Here is a 14093-nt window from a genome sequence, read left to right on the forward strand (position 1 = left end):
TCTTTCATGTTTCTATTTGGTCCTTATGTCTCATTCTGTTTTGGGAGGCAATTTTTCTTGGAGGCACCATTTATCTGCAGCTGAGTAAATAATGTTGTATGTCTGTATGTGTAGATACACGATTAAAACAAGTACTTCATCGTACCTTCAAGATCAATTAAGTTTAGATTTTTGCTAGAAGCTCTGCAGTTGTAATTGAGTTCAGATAGGAAACGCTATGGCATTTATGTATATGAATAGAAATAATCCCTGCTATAACTGAACACTTTATGGATTGCTTTTCAGTCCTAAACAAATCGAAAACATGAAAATTTAAAAGGACTTTTTCTTGCATTTCAGTAGATGCATTTTTTATTTCTGTGTTTCTTTTAATATTAATAAAGCCAAAGTTTTATTAAAGGCTGAATCCTCTTACAGTTGCACTTTTGATTGCTTTAGTTTTCCTGCTTAGTAGAAGCTTTGGCAACAGTAGCTATCTCTAATTCCGGGTTTGCTTCTTGGTTTAGGGCTTCCCTGTGATATCCTAGAATAGCTACTGTGATGGCCTTAAGCCATTAATATCTCATACTGGAGGAGACCTGTGGACAGTGGAGGATTTAAATAAAGCATAGCAGAAGTGACTGGCCAACTGCCAGCTAGAGGACAAGTGGCTTCCCTTAAAATGACTGACAGAGCTTGAGCAGGCTGGATTAGATGGTGACTAAGGAGTAAATTGCAGGCTTTCCCTAAGGCTTTGTATGGTCTTTCTTGCCTCCTGCATCCTGAGGGGGGATGTGGTGGAACCTGATGTACACCCAAGAGAGAAGCATATTCTACAGAATCGTCACTTCTTTTGTTAGGAACAGATTGAATAAATATATCCAAAATAAGGGGTTTGTGGTAAGACTTTTTCATTTTTTTTTTTTTTTTTTTTTTTTTTTACATGTGGCAAAGGGAATTATAACACTTGCAAAGAACAACAGTGCCAGAATGCTGTAACAGCTTTAACCTGACTTGATCTCTACTGTAATCCCAAATCCAGCAATCCCCTTTGCCTTGGTTCATTATCTCTGATGTTTGCAATGTAAATGCCATGCTGAAGAATTAGGTATTAATCTTTTTTTGAGTTACTTCAGTACTGAAGGTCACAGAGTGTTTTCTTGAGAGGCAGCATTAACAAATCTAGGCTGCTTTGAGGGTAACACATTTAAAACTTGAAATCTTCTCCTTCCAAAGGTAAGTTAAAATAAGCTGGGGGGGATTTTGATTTTTTAAGCAGTGCCCTTTTTTGACTACGGAATACTTGCAGCTTTCCTTGATATTTACTGTTGATTAGCATTGAGGTGAGGAACTGAGAATATTCACAGCAGCTGTAAGATCTGTCCCTTGTACCTTTGTAGTTTCACCTTTAGAGTTAAGATCACACATCAAAAGCGAACTCTGACACAAGTTCAGTGGTTTATCAGCATTCTAGTAAACCTTCTAAGAAGTGTAACTGAAAGCGTTGGACCAGGATTTACCATAGCTTCAAGGGCTGATGATTACACTCATTGGCAGGTACAGAGGAGAGAACAGTTTATGCTGCAGTCACAGAACAGAGGCCGTAACCAAAGAGGAAGGTGGAATAGAAGAGTATGTTGGCAGGCTTATGTCACTAGTCTTAAACAGCTAGCTGGAATTGTAACAGAGGTGCTGAGGAATTACGGATGTAACATGCTAGATAGTTGTATCCTCTTGAAAATTGCGGCTGCCAGAAAATAAAATGCCTCTGTCTCCTCAAAGGAAGCCATAAATTGGTTGGACAACAATGTGTTAACTAAATATAACTATTTTTATCCTAAATGAAACCTGTTAGTTGTCATGACATCTTTTAGATTATTTTTTTTTTTTAATAGAAAATATTCTTAGACCTTTTAAAGCATTTGACATTTTTGTAACTACATTGTCTGGGCCTTTATAACATGCTTCTCAGTTTCTTCAACTCTTGTATCCAAATCAACATTTGGATAATGTTTGTGTATGTGAATAGAAGGTAGATGAAAACATATTAGCAATCTCTTGGTAAATTTAGAGTTGTAAAATAACAATCTTTCCATATGGGTCCAAGTATTAGATGATAGCAGTTTCCAGTTTTTCTCTGTGTGTTGGACAAGTTTGGCTTAATGTCTTCAGCTTGAGAAGCTTCAAGTATTGTGTTATAGCTGAGTCAGAGAAATTAAAAATCATTAGAGAAATTCCTAAATAAATTGAACTCTTGAACTAGATTAAATAGCCTTCCTGCAAGGCTTTTTTGTTTGTTTTCTTTTTCCTCTCACAGTTTTATGGGTTTTCCCAATAACCAACAGTCATAGTTGGCAAAGTGATTGTGTCCCCAAAGTACTTGGAATAACTTTAAAAGCAAGTTCAAGCATGCTTTGTGTGGTGGGTTTTTTTTGTTTTATTTATATATATGCATATATGCGGGGTGCATCTTAAAATTTGGTGCATGTTGAATCCAGTCCTTATCTCTGCATACACTGGGAACTCTTAACAGGTCATAGGAAGCATTAACCAAGACTTAAGGTCAATATAGAAATTTCATAGTTTACTTCTGCAAATGGATCTTGTGTTCAGAAGTGCAGGAGGAAGTAACTATAATCTGTTGCTGTAATATTCACCTGTTTTCTGGTTGAGTAAAGAATTAAAGAAACATAATGGATACTCTTCCATAAAAATACTGTAATTTTTTCGATAAGGCACCATTGCAAGACTTCTTTGGTAAAGACCATGTTTTGCGTTTCTTCCATGACCCATACCATTCTGTAAATTCAGTACATGAAGCCATTAAAGTTTGGTTAATAATAAAAATTACTGATTTTAATGGGAAGCTTTACTCAGTAAAGAGCAGGAGAGCACAACTCTGAATGAACTAGCTGAATGCCAGACTCCTTTACAAGTCAAATTTGTGGTCTGTGCTACTTACGTGGTACCATTACTGTTGCTTCTGTGTTTTTGTTCCTTGCCTTTTCCCATGTAATTCCTTGCTTTTCTGGATAACCTGCAAGAATTCCTGTTTAATTCCTTCTGTTGAATTTGTGGACAACTAAATATTCACTCCAAAAGATAACAAGGTGCCCAGATTTGACACTTCAAATGCCAGAAGTGTAATGAGATGGTTTCCAACTTTCAGATACTATATTGGACTTGTGGACAGACAAGGTGATAGCTGTGAAATATGCAATGGGACTCTTGCATGGATTTGGTTACAAGAAGGAGTGGGGCATAGAGCTGAAGCTGTGAAAATTGTAATTGTTGAAGGTTCAGTAAACTGTTGTCTTCTTTGGGTTTGGCTTGCAAGTCTTGCACCTTAAACTGCTCTCATACTATCTCAGTTTCAGGATTAGAGGGACAAGGAATTAAGCTGCCCCTCGGAAGAGTTGTGTGGGTTTGTTGATGGCCTGGGAAAATAACGTAAGATTGGGAAATATAGTACAGCATATTGCTAGAAGATATTTAATTTTGGAACTTACTGAATGTGAGCTGGGTATCAGGCATTTTTATGTATTTCTTTAATTTCTTCTGTGGGCCATGTTCATAGAACCTAGGTTGACAATATGGAGTCAGCAGTGAAGCTGTCACTGCTCTGAAGTTGCTTGAACTTCTACATGCCTTCTAATATAATGCTCTTGAATTTTTTGGCTTTACTTAATTCTTTTGCATCATAATATCTGACTCAACATTAGTATGATTATAAGAACCTCAGGTAGATTTATTCTGTGAGTATTTGAGTAGAAGCGTTGTGCCTAAAAGAGCTGATAATTCCGAGGAGATAATTTGTGGGAGTTGCGCTCTATGCTTGGAATACTCTTGTGCAAAGCGAGCACTTAGTAGTTGCTTTGCATGAGAAAATATGACACCAAGGTTGTGGTGGTTTGTTTGTTGTTTTTTTTTTTTTTTTTGGTGGTGGTGTTTTTTGTTGGTTTTTTTTAATTATTTTTTTTATTTGTAGATGCTAAATTCTGGGTTTTGGCTGTTAGTCTGCACTATTATCAGTTCATATTTTAAGTCCAGTCTTAGTTTTGGGTAACTGTGTTGTGATATCCCAGTTGTAAGTAGATTTCTTTTTTTCCAGTGACTGCAATGAAAAACTTAAAAGGTGACTTAATTACTCTGAGTCAAACATAAATGCCAAATTCCCTGATACTATCTATAACATCTCCTTTACAAGTTTCCTTCTGTAGTGTACAAATGAGGTATTCCTGTTAAGTGTATTGGAAGATAACTGATAACATGTTTTCCTTGATTCGCATGCTCCTGTTGGGCTAAGACACTGCTTCTCTGTATTGAGTAATTTTTTTGAGGGTGTTACAGTGATGGTTTTGTTGTTGTTTTAGTTTGCTCCTCCCCCCCCCCCCATTTCTGAATGTGGTAGATGAAGGTGTTTCTCTTGCTGCTTTTTCCACTCAGACTTTGTTCTTGTTTGTCTTGTTTTAAGCCATGTTTCGTGTGGTGCCTACAGAGACTGTGGGCACATCTTTCATCTGTGCTCTGGTAAGCCTTTTAGGCTTCAATTGCTCCAGTAAGTCACATATGAAATGTACAGATTACAGTACGTGAGATCTTGCATGTTTCTGTGACCAACATCTGATTCAGAAATTGAAATACTGAAGTGACTTACAGCTTCCTGAGCTTCATCTGATATTAATACATATTTAAAGCAGTGTGGATGTACCTGTGGAATGTTCTATTAATGCAAAAGTTTTTAGATCCTTGATAACAAATACCATCCTTTTTAGTTTGCCGACTTGTCTGGTGTTTGAAGAACATGGTGCTGACCCATGACAGTCAAAGCTTTAGTAACTTGTTAAACAGCAGTCACTGTCACCAAACCCAAACTTCTCTTCACCAAGCTGGCAGTTCTTCATTGTTAAAGCTGTATGAAAATGGCAAAGCATGGAAAATGAACTCAAAGGAGGATGAGGAAGAGGAAGAATTCTCTGCAACAGGTAATTTCCGTAAGTCCTTGTTAATGAAGAAGAATGTGAAAAGATAGAGAAGCATTTTTGTCTGTGGAAGAGGAAGAAAGGTCTTTTGAGTAGGTTTGCCTACCTTCTGCCATCTTTTTTCTTACTACTCCCATTCCTGTCCAGTTGTAGTAGTGGATGATGCAAAACACCATTTTGTCTAACTTGAGAACTGAAGCTGATTATCTTGATGATCCCTAGTTCTTCCCCCCCAGCTGACATAGTTTGGTTAACTGTTTCACTTGCACACTGTAACTTCTTTCTTGTGATAACAAAGGTAATAGTGTGGAAGGTTCAGGAGCAAATATAGGAAGCACAACATGTAATGTCTTGATAACACCCGGTGAGGTGTGCATGCACAAAAACACGAATGCAGAAACATTAGTAATCGTAGAATGGTAGAATGATTCGGGTTGGAAGGGACCTTAAAGCTCATCCAGTTCTAATCCCTCTGTCATAAGCAGGGATACCTTCCACTAGACCAGGGTGCTCCAAGCCCTGTCCAACCTGGCCTTGAACATTGACAGGGATTGGGCAGCCACAGCTTCTCTGGGCAACCTGTGCCAGTGTCTCACCACCCTCATAGTGAAGACTTCCTTTCTAACATTTAATCTAAATCTGCCCTCTATTATCTTAAAGCCATTTTGTTTCTATGTGAAGCTTTGGTGCATAGGTCTAACAGCCATGGGTGGTAACAGCCAACAGCACTGTCAGGGCAGTTTGCATGTTTAAGACCATTTACAGCAAGGATGAGCTTATTATGCTTTTTTGTATGTTGCTTCAGAAATAGTAAATCTCTGACAACTACTCCTGTACATGTACTAAACAGATCTTAGGAGACCATTCTTGACACTTGTCCCGTTAATTCATTGTCTTGCTGTAAAAACAAAAGCTTTGAAACAGTGTAACTTTAAACTGTTCCAAGAGTTCATTTGTATTTATAGTCATTCGCACACCACCTTTTGAGGACTGTGTTAGAGATGAATCCTAAGCTGACATTGTGGCTTGCTGGCCTTTAAACACAGTTTCTGCTTTTATAGAAGCAGAAAACGAACTGAAGGCTGATACTAATTTAAGTGTCAGCTATTTACAAAAAGCTGTAGATCATGCTGAAAGGTAGCATGCAGACAAACTGATTCAGGAGGTGTATTCTTCTAATGTGTGCTGAAGAACTGTTTTGCAGTCTGATGTCTTACTGTGTACAAGCTGTTTTGTAAAACACTTTCAACTAAGAATTTAGATTCTGTTCCTAATTTTGCTAATTGCGGATTTCCTTTTTTATTTTCTATCCACAGCTCTTCATGTCTTTCACTAAGAGGAAACTTGTCAAGATAATTGCACTTAACTATCCTACCTTGGAGGAGCATGTAGAAAACTGATTTTAAGAGATTAGTATTCGAAGTAACTACCAAAGAAAGATAAATCAAGAAACATTACCCATTTTTATGGGTAATTTACAGAAGAAATACAGACTTAAGTCCAGTAAGAGGTTATTCTTACTGGCTTGTCCAGTCTTATCAGTAAAAAGGCACAGCTGCTGAAAAGGAGAAAAAGAAGATAATCATAGAATCATAGAACATAGAACAATAATTGGAGAATAAAATTGAAAAGAACAGTTTTTCTTAAAGGAATAAACTACATGTTATATAAACTGAAATACTTTAGTGACATATTTTAACTTCTCTCTAGTAAAATGGTACTTCTGCAGTATTCAGTGTTTGGTCAGCATTCTGTTGGTAGACTCTGGACTGTTCCTTCATCTGTAATTGCTTCCGTGTATACGTAATGATTTTGCTGCTGTTTAACCAGGAATAACTTGAAGGGATCTAGCAGCATTCAGGAAAATGTCAAGGCTTCTAAAATAATAAGGCTATTCAAAGTATTTGTAATATTCCAGCCACTTGTTCTAATTGTGTAACTCGAGAGAAGCTATTGCCACTCCAGCAGTGTGATAGTACTGCTGTCTAGATGCAGTTGAGGAAAACATGGTTTATACTAGGCTTAGGTGCCAAGTAAATCTGCATCTGCTGTTGAGTGTTGATGCTGTAAAAGCTATGTTTCTTCAACAAACCATGTGTCAGTCATTTCTAAATGTGCTAATATACTGTATACGTAAAGATACTCTTCATGGTGAGGTGTTCTAAGTATACATCTGGCAGGAAATACTAACGTTATAATCATTTTTTAAAGTTGGCAATCTTGTATTAGAACCTTGTTACTTTACAGTCATTTGTATAAATTGACTTCTCTGCATCAGAGGTGAAATAATGTGCTGTTTGGAGATTTTACAGGGACTTTTGTCTGTATAAATTAATATAGTTTGAAAACTATAAATAAATACATCTGTGAAGTGTTACTTTGCTGAACTACTACTTGCCTGTTCTTAAACAGCAAGAAAATACTTGACCTATTTAGTGCTTGTGTTTCAGGGCTTATATTGTATTTGCATTTCCTAGAGCGTGTACATGTACTGATTGTACTTGGGAACAAACAAGTGACATTTTTGTATTGCTGTTCAGAACATGATGGAAAATGCCTGCCCCCCAGACCCAAATCATTAATCTTCGTCTTTGAGGATCAGGTCTTTGGCATAGAGGAACACCTTTGTGTTTGTCCAGGTCACAGCTGCGCAAACAGGAATCTTGGCATGAGTAGCTTCGACATTTATTTATACAAAAGGAAGAAAAAAAACAGATTAAAATCTTTAAAACTTAGACTTTTGGATTCTCCTGTGAAGATGAACACTTGGCATATCATAGCAGGTAACTACTTTTTAAAACACCTTATTTGAATACTGTGTAACAAATACTGAATAATTGTGTGGGTTTTATATTTTTACTTACTAGATTTTTCTGTGTTTTTGTAGATATCCAAGTTCCAGTCCTGGATAGGTAAGTATTCTTAACACTTTTTAGCAGTAATTTACACAGAAAAATTAAGCTGAGGTTTATTCACTTTTTCTTTGTTCTCCATGTATTTTTGATACGTCCTTTAGATAATTTGATTATGGCATCTAGATGCATAGTAAGACTCCTTATGAACATTACACTTAGTTTGTGAACAGAAAAAAAGTTATTTCTGTGTTTTAATTTTTTGTGCTCAGTTTTCAGAAGCGTTTTATGCTTCTAGGCAGATTGCTTCTAGCAGCTTTTACTAGAAATTAACTGTTTGCCAACACTTGAACAAGGATGCAAGTGCCCTGATGAACAGTCTTATAATGTAGTAACGATTGTATATTTGTGTGTGCATAAGTGCACTGGTTTTAATTCAACTTTCTCCTTTAATTTGCAGCTTTCCAGTCTGGTGTTTTTCTTGCCTCTTCATGACCTCGTGTCTTGAGCAGCCTAGCTGGATCCCCTGGTTCCTGTTTCTTCTTGTTTCAAAATTCTGCTTTCACCCGTTTTATACCCCCTACCCTTTTATATCCATATACATACACTAGGCTTTTACTACCTGTTTTGGTCTTCACTGGTTTTTCTAAGACTTGGGTTCCATCCAATATTTTCCACATGGCACTGTTGTGTTGGATTCGATGCCACAGTGGAATAAGTTTCTCTTGTAAATATCTCAGTTATGCTTTGGAGATTTCAGGAACCTGATGGTCCTCCTCTGCATTCTTATTCTGCTACTTTGTCTTGCTGTAAGCAGACACTAGAGAAGTGAAGGCTGTATCTTCTCCTGCTCCTCTTACAAAGCACATGGTATTAACTTTTTAAAGAAGCAAGAGTGCTTGTGGATTGTGGGGGATAAGTGAAGTGAATGTGTTCTGGAGGTAAAAAAAGCAAACAGTCCCCCCCATCAACACATCTCTTGGACATGTTTAGATTCATGAGATGTTCTGCTCCTTCCTGTCCTTATTAGGAAATGCAGATGCATGCTTCCAGGCTAAATGTAGTTCCTCCTTTTTTTTTTTTTTTTTTAATTCCCCCTTCTGTCAAGTAATCTCTGTATTTTTGTTCAATTTTGTATCATTTTTGAGAGGTCTTCCTATGCAAGTGCTCACCTATGGAATCCCTTGTGCTCCACATTGCAAGAGAATCACTGCTGGATAGAATGTGTCTTAGACTCATCTTAAATATGTTTTGCTTTCTTGTATAAAACACTCCCTTAAAAATAATCTTTTGAAGATGTTTGGTTATGAATCTCTTCAGTTACCTGTTCACTTCTTTGCTGACTGATCACGAAAAAACATTAAGCATGTGTGTACTGTGTTCTTCTCCGGTTCAAAGTGAGGCCTTTGGGAAAAATACCACCTTTTAATTTTAGTGTCTTTTGGCGTTTGTGTTGCAGTAGTTGCAGATTTCAGGATGCGTGAATTCAAAGTGACTGTACCCTCAAAGTTTGAACTTTTCTTCCTATGACTGTGTTGTAGTGCAGCAAGGATTTAAACTCTTGGTTTAACTTCCCATTCAGCTACAAAACAGGAACATACTAACATAGTCTATTGCAAAAATAAGTGTAAAGCTGGTATGTCTGAATTTCTGCTCATGTAAACTGCTTTTTTGCATCATTCTTCCTTTGTGAATCCTTTATGGGGGGAATGGGCAGGTGGCTGAGAGGAGAAAACATGCTAGTTTTCTTATCCTTACTGAGTAACATTTGTCATCATGATTCATAAGGATGTGACTCTGTGAATCCAATAAAATGGTAAAGCACATTATGCGAAGTTTTGAAATTAAATATTATTCTGACATGAAAAGTAGCGCTTGCACAACATACAAGCTGTGAGTTTGGGTTTTGGAGCGTAGAATATGGGATTGGAGTTCTTACTGTGTGGACTGCTGATATTTTCATGGGAACTCTCATCAGAGGAGACCTCACAATGCTTTTACATTTCTTTGTATGTTTTGGTAACATAGACCTATCCAAATAAAACACTGACCATGGTTGTTGGATTTAAAATACACATACACATTTAAATAACCATGTAACTTGTATTGCTTGAGATCTTTACAGTGCTGAAACTTAAAATAGTTCCTCTAAGCCAATTCAGGAATAACAGCAACTTTGTTCTTTTTTTGTGTTTCAGGGAAATGAGGCAAGCTACCCCTTGGAAATGTGCTCGCACTGTAAGTGTAATTGCTACTTCATATTCTTAGGTTAATCTTATTTGGAGATAGACATACACAGCTTTCATGTATCAGTTTCCTGCTTGAAGTGTTACTCACTTTATATACTAACCAAAAGAGCAAAATTAAAAGGTGAAATATTATCTCTAGAAATAATACAGCTTTTGCTGTTGGTTTGTAAATCAAAAAACAGTCCATCTTAAAAAAAAACAATGAAGTGTTACAACCAGTAGCAGAACTGGTGGGGCTTCTCCACCAGCCCCAGTTCCACAGAGATGTGGAACAGCAGTTGGTGGTGTGGTGTGTGCTGTGTTAGGAGTGAACTGTATTGCCTGAGCTGGCTTTGCACCCTCAGAGAAAAGAGATGGAGGCTAAACGAGCATTTCTTTCCCTGTGTGTGCTTGCAGCCAGGCATTTAGGTGAGAAGCCCCTTGGTGTTACTTGCTTTTGGCCATGTGAGTGTAAACTTCATTGCTCTGTCTCGTGGGGTTATTCTGCCCTGTAAAAATAACAAAGTATTGCTTGCTTAAAGCTGCCCAAAGAAAGGGCTGTCTTGTGAAATGTCCCTGTGGTGTTATGCTTATTTTTAACTGCTTTTTTAACTTGAATGTTTTTCTTCAGCACTAAATCATGTGTAGACCTGTGTATGTGTGTATGGGCTGCCTGATAAGATTCCTCATCTTTAGGGAATCAGATCTTGTTTATAAACAGGAAAATAAATTCTTCAAGATAAGGAATGTTTTCTAAATTACTTTCACAACATTAATCATAACTGAACTCCAGCTCACAAAAGTCAAATGGTAATAGAAAATAAATGATCACGGAGGAATCTTTTTTCTAAATACGCTTTTCAGGGAAATGAGGCTTCAGTAATGTGCAAGTCCTCTCTGCCAATACACATGTCCACATGAATTATAATTTTGAGTCATCAGTTTGAAAACACTTGAGAATCTTATCCACAGCACTGCATTGCTGTGTTATGCTCTCAGTGTATATTTTGATAAATATGGGCATGTGGGTGGAAGTTGTGTATTTGATGAAGATTTTGGTACTCTTTTCCAGAACTGTGTGTATCACAGCTGGGAGACTGCACCATTGGCCAGTTTTTCTTTACAGACAAACTGCCTTCTGAAGATTTTATTTTTTAACTAGATACATCTCTGCCAGAGTTGTAAGCAGTGTGTTGCCATCCTTAACTTCTGATTGTAGGAAAAGCTATGGTCATTGGTACCAACTGCCAACCTAAGGTTTTATTAACTGAGCTTATTTGACCCCTCTTATTGCAAAGAAAGAGGAGATTTCATCATCACTTTCTGTTGTTAAACTATGTAGAGGATATCGTTGTGTAAATCTGAGATTTCACACTTCCAAGCTTTTTCTGCTTCAGTGACCCTTCTCACAGAAAGTGAGCTGCTGCTTTGAGCAACCCAACTGCATACACTAGGGAAGGTGTAGTTACCACAGGCATTTCCTTTGCTTGATTGTGCCTTATCACTGCAATGATAGGTCGAAGGAGGTGCTCTTGCTCCTCTGCTCTCATGAGACCTCACCTGGAGTATTGTGTGCAGTTCTGGTGTCCTCAACATAAAAAGGACATGGAACCATTGGAACAAGTCCAGAGAAGGGCCACAAGGATGATCAGGGGACTGGAGCACCTCCTGTATGAAGACAGGCTGAGGAAGTTGGGGCTGTTCAGCCTGGAGAAGAGAAGGCTGCGTGGAGACCTCATAGCAGCCTTCCAGTATCTGAAGGGGGCCTGTAGGGATGCTGGAGAGGGATTCTTCATTAGGGACTGTAGTGACAGGACAAGGGGTAAGGGGTTAAAACTTAAACAGGGGAAGTTTAGATTGGATATAAGGAAAAAGTTCTTTACTGTGAGGGTGGCAAGGCACTGGAATGGGTTGCCCAGGGAAGCTGTGAATGCTCCATCCCTGGTGGTGTTCAAGGCCAGGTTGGACAGAGCTTTGGGTGACATGGTTTAGCGTGAAGTGTCCCTGCCCGTGGTAGGGGGGTTGGAACTAGATTGTCGTAAGGTCTTTTCCAACCCTAACTATTCTATGATCACACTGTGCTTAAAAGATTTTGCATGCCTGAAAAGCTTGAAAGAGCTTGTTTGTTTTGGGACACAGATGTGTACAGTAGCATGTCCCTAAGTCCACTCAGTATGTATTCACCTTGTTCTTCAAGTATCAAATGTTTGTGCTGTTTCCAAGTACTTGTTATTGACAAGAAAAATGCTTTCCAGGGCAAGACCAATCAATGTTTAAGACCATTTGATAGAGTCTGAATGGTTAGCCTTTTGGGAAGCTGCCAGTAATAATGTCTTTATGCTGTCAGCACGGTGGCATCAGGTCACAACCTCTGCTTGGTGGTGCAGTCGCTTTTTTGGTATCTTGTTTTATAAGAATAATTTTGTTTTAAATTTGGCAGTTCCAGGAAGCAAATTCAGGATACTATGCAGAGGATGCACACTATTAAATAGTTGAGAATATTATTTTTGCCCTTCATTTTAGAACATCTGTTCTCTTCAGTGGGTGAATTGGGATTGTTGGAGTCCTTAAAGAGTATGGACTTGCTTCTCGGCTGTGCTGCGTCTAAGAAATCACTGAAAATCTAATACTTTTTTACCTGGTGGTAATTTGTCTTCAACCAAGCAATATAAAATCATCCATGAGACAATTTTATCATAGCAGAGAACTGGGAAGAAAACTGTTTCGTAGTAAACAGTATTTTACAGTACAGTATCTTGTAATAGAAAACAGTTTATAGTATAGTATTTGTAGTATAAAGAGTTTTATAGTATGTTTTGGTTTTAGGATAAGGAGGCTAGTGTCTCTTCTTCAACTTAGGAAATTGTAATTGACACATCTGAAGTCATGAAAAGGATCAGGCCAGCTGCATGTAAGCATATACAAGACAAGTGGTCGAGTGTGTTCTCAAGGGCGTCATCTTTTTGAAATCTGATCTCCAAGACTGAAATGGCTGTCTTGGCTGAGTTCTGAAACATTATATTACTGAATCAGACCAGACTCTAGACAGAGGTGAGGGCTTTTGCTGAAGGTCTCTTTTATTTTGAGATCTCTGCAATCCATTTTTATGGAGGGGAGGGAAATACTCATTTTATTTTTTAACCTGGGAACATTTAAAACCAATTTCAGAGCATGTTTTATTTACAGAAATCTTCAAATACCTTAGCAATAATCTTGTTTATAATGACCTCATCTTTGAAAAATATGTGGAAACTCAACTATCTGTGTCTGCACTTTGGTCTGGTTTTCGTTATTTATAAGTTTCTGCCAATAAGCCAGTATTTTAAGACTACCTGAAAACCAGCCTCTTAAATACAGGTTTAAAAGCTTAGGTAACTACTTAGATTTCAGGAGTGCTCAGCACCTCTGCCGAGAAATATCCAGCTCTTTGAAGGTTTGTATGCTTCACAGATACCTGTTAAAGTGTTGTGCATTCTGCAGCAACGGATGTACAGTGCTTCTGAATATATAAGCAGTTTTCCTGTTAAATATCACTGCAGTGGATTTCAGAGAGATTTGTATTTTTCAGACCTTCTTTGCTTTGGGTTATCATATTAATGGAAAGATAACCATGTAACTTAACATTGTCTGGAAAATATGATTACATTTTTTGACATCCCTTTTTTTTTCAGTGCAGAGCACTTGCTGCACTCCAGAAATTTGTTTTTAATGAAGCTTTTTGAGTTGCCACTTGAATGCTTTTTACAGTACTGAGCATCAGTTATGTAAATAACAGCTTGAAACAAACAGTTATTTTAAAACATAGCATGGCAGGGGAGTTGGAATTCGATGACTTGTGGTCCTTTCCCACTGCAACTCTTCTGTGATTCTACAATGGATCATCCTCTGCTGTTGTGTTGGGGGAAAGGAGCAGAGGATTCACTTGTAGGTGTCAATATATTAGTATCCAACTGGAAGGAAATTTTGTGTACTAAAATGGGAGCTAGACAGAGCATTTGCGTGTAATTTCTTGGAAGCATGGAGTCCTTGCATTTAAACCTGGTATATGCAAA

The 14093-nt window shown here is 37.7% G+C and overlaps 1 protein-coding gene and 1 long non-coding RNA gene across 4 annotated transcripts in view; one reads left to right on the forward strand and one right to left on the reverse strand.

The window, feature by feature from the left end:
- The window catches only part of LOC134159840 (uncharacterized), a 188523-nt gene that overhangs the window by 42144 nt on the left and 132286 nt on the right, over positions 1-14093 (reverse strand). The gene's annotated exons all lie outside the window — the stretch shown is intronic.
- Positions 1-14093, forward strand: part of PPP3R1 (protein phosphatase 3 regulatory subunit B, alpha) — a 41065-nt gene that overhangs the window by 14791 nt on the left and 12181 nt on the right. Inside the window, exons 1-2 of one of the 3 annotated variants that reach the window (XM_062611202.1) lie at positions 7854-7873; positions 10012-10051. In XM_062611202.1, the coding sequence (XP_062467186.1) occupies positions 10039-10051 (13 nt within the window). In that variant the 5' untranslated portion in view covers positions 7854-7873; positions 10012-10038. Of the gene's footprint in view, positions 1-7853; positions 7874-9274; positions 9305-10010; positions 10052-14093 lie in introns of those variants that run through there. The other 2 variants (XM_062611184.1, XM_062611194.1) reach the window with 2 other exon arrangements.

Source organism: Pezoporus occidentalis, unplaced genomic scaffold (assembly GCF_034315485.1).
Source record: "Pezoporus occidentalis ecotype Australia unplaced genomic scaffold, CSIRO_AGI_Poc_V1 ctg10, whole genome shotgun sequence".
In the NCBI taxonomy this organism is placed as follows: Eukaryota; Metazoa; Chordata; class Aves; order Psittaciformes; family Psittacidae; genus Pezoporus; species Pezoporus occidentalis.